We start from the raw sequence: 1,599 nt of genomic DNA, 5'->3' as shown, positions 1-1,599 counted from the left end.
TCACAGCACTTTCCCCCCCCCCCACACATTTTGCTTACATGTGTCATATAAAAAACACACCCTCCTATCCACAAACAATATGACTGTTTCCATAGCCAGTCCATGCCCTGCTCTGCAGATCTTCATGCGCCCCTTCCCCCATGTACAAAGTAGCTCTCCCCATCCCATGATGGTACCACATCATAAAATCTGCTAAACATAAACATTCTCTTTTTAGTATCAGTTACAGATATCGCTCTCGTGATTAACACAATTACACGTATGCATGGATAACATGCTTTCACATAGATATGCACACTGACAGAACCAAAGACCAGATCATCAAAAGGTTCACTTAACATTGGCCTTGTAATCATAAAAACGTTTACAATAACTGGCATCTGCTGACATACGTCAAGACAGGACGATTTGCTCATTTTTCTGCATACACCTTCGTACATCTAAAAAACATGAAATAAAGCAACATCTGAAATAGACACCATTCTCCCTCCCCCTTTCTCTCCACAAAGAGATTTATGAAACATATAGCAAGTTTTCTGAAAATAAAACCAACTAAAATAGTGTCCAGAGATCACAAAAAAATAGAGGGCATTTTCTGTTTGGCATCAAAACAATATAAGGTAATTTGGTGCATATTACAAGGTATTGTGGAATGCACAGAGTTTAGGCGGTAGAATATAGATCAACAATCTCTATCAGCAACAACTGACACATTGATGGACAGAAACTGGACCAAGGAACAAAACAAACACCACAGAGTTAGGACAATAACCCCCCCTTCCCTCCTACCCCTCCCCAGAGGACAAAGGATATGCATATTTCAGCAAAAGAGAGGAAGGCACATACTAAACTATGCTGGACAAAAGATAATGTGTCCAAAAAACCTTGATATCTATTTTAAAGACAAAGGTCATTGGATGAGTTTTTTATGGCATGGTTGTAAATGTTTTCTGCCCTCACTAACACAATTTGAAACATAAGAGAGGCGTTGCTTCAACCCTGTTTGTCAGGGCCACCCCTGGTTGACTGGGATACAACATCCCATTGTACCAACAGAGATACTCTTTAAAATAATCCCCAAAAGGGAATTGAACTCGAATCTTCTGCATGCAACAGCAAAGAGCCTTACCATTACACCACAGATCTCTCTACAGCCAGCAACAAACAACAGAAAGAGAACTTTACATGAGACAGGAGGCTACGCCACAGGACAAAGACGAGATCAGCAAGCACACGTGGGGGAAAAAACCCACACGCCAATACAGGAGGAGTGTAGGCAATCGACGGGGTGAGAAGATGATGCAAAGTGGTGTTCAAGAACCACACTTCCATCAGCGACTGTTGGTGATCTCGAGCAGCGAGGGGTTTTTCTCCAGGATGGTGATGATGATGCGGTCGACGTACTGCTTGAGCCGCATGTTGATGTCCCGCTCCAGCTTGAGCTGTTCCAGCAGCTGTTGGGGATATACACACAGGACGGTCATACAGTGGAGGAACAGAGTGAGAGAGGCGGATTATATATATATATATATATACATACACACACACACACACAGGACGGTCATACAGAGAGAGTGAAAGAGTGGTGGATATACACAC

The 1,599-nt window shown here is 42.6% G+C and overlaps 1 protein-coding gene across 1 annotated transcript in view; it reads right to left on the bottom strand.

Annotated features, from left to right (window-relative positions):
• Positions 1-210: 210 nt before the first annotated feature.
• Positions 211-1,599, bottom strand: part of LOC106012194 (rab11 family-interacting protein 4B) — a gene marked incomplete in the record, with an annotated part of 40,680 nt that continues 39,291 nt past the window's right edge. Inside the window, 1 exon segment of the mRNA XM_013084347.2 lies at positions 211-1,454. Coding sequence (XP_012939801.1) covers positions 1,332-1,454 — 123 coding nt within the window.

The sequence above is a fragment of the Aplysia californica genome, unplaced genomic scaffold, assembly GCF_000002075.1.
Source record: "Aplysia californica isolate F4 #8 unplaced genomic scaffold, AplCal3.0 scaffold00287, whole genome shotgun sequence".
In the NCBI taxonomy this organism is placed as follows: Eukaryota; Metazoa; Mollusca; class Gastropoda; order Aplysiida; family Aplysiidae; genus Aplysia; species Aplysia californica.
This window is presented reverse-complemented; position numbering and strand designations above follow the sequence as displayed.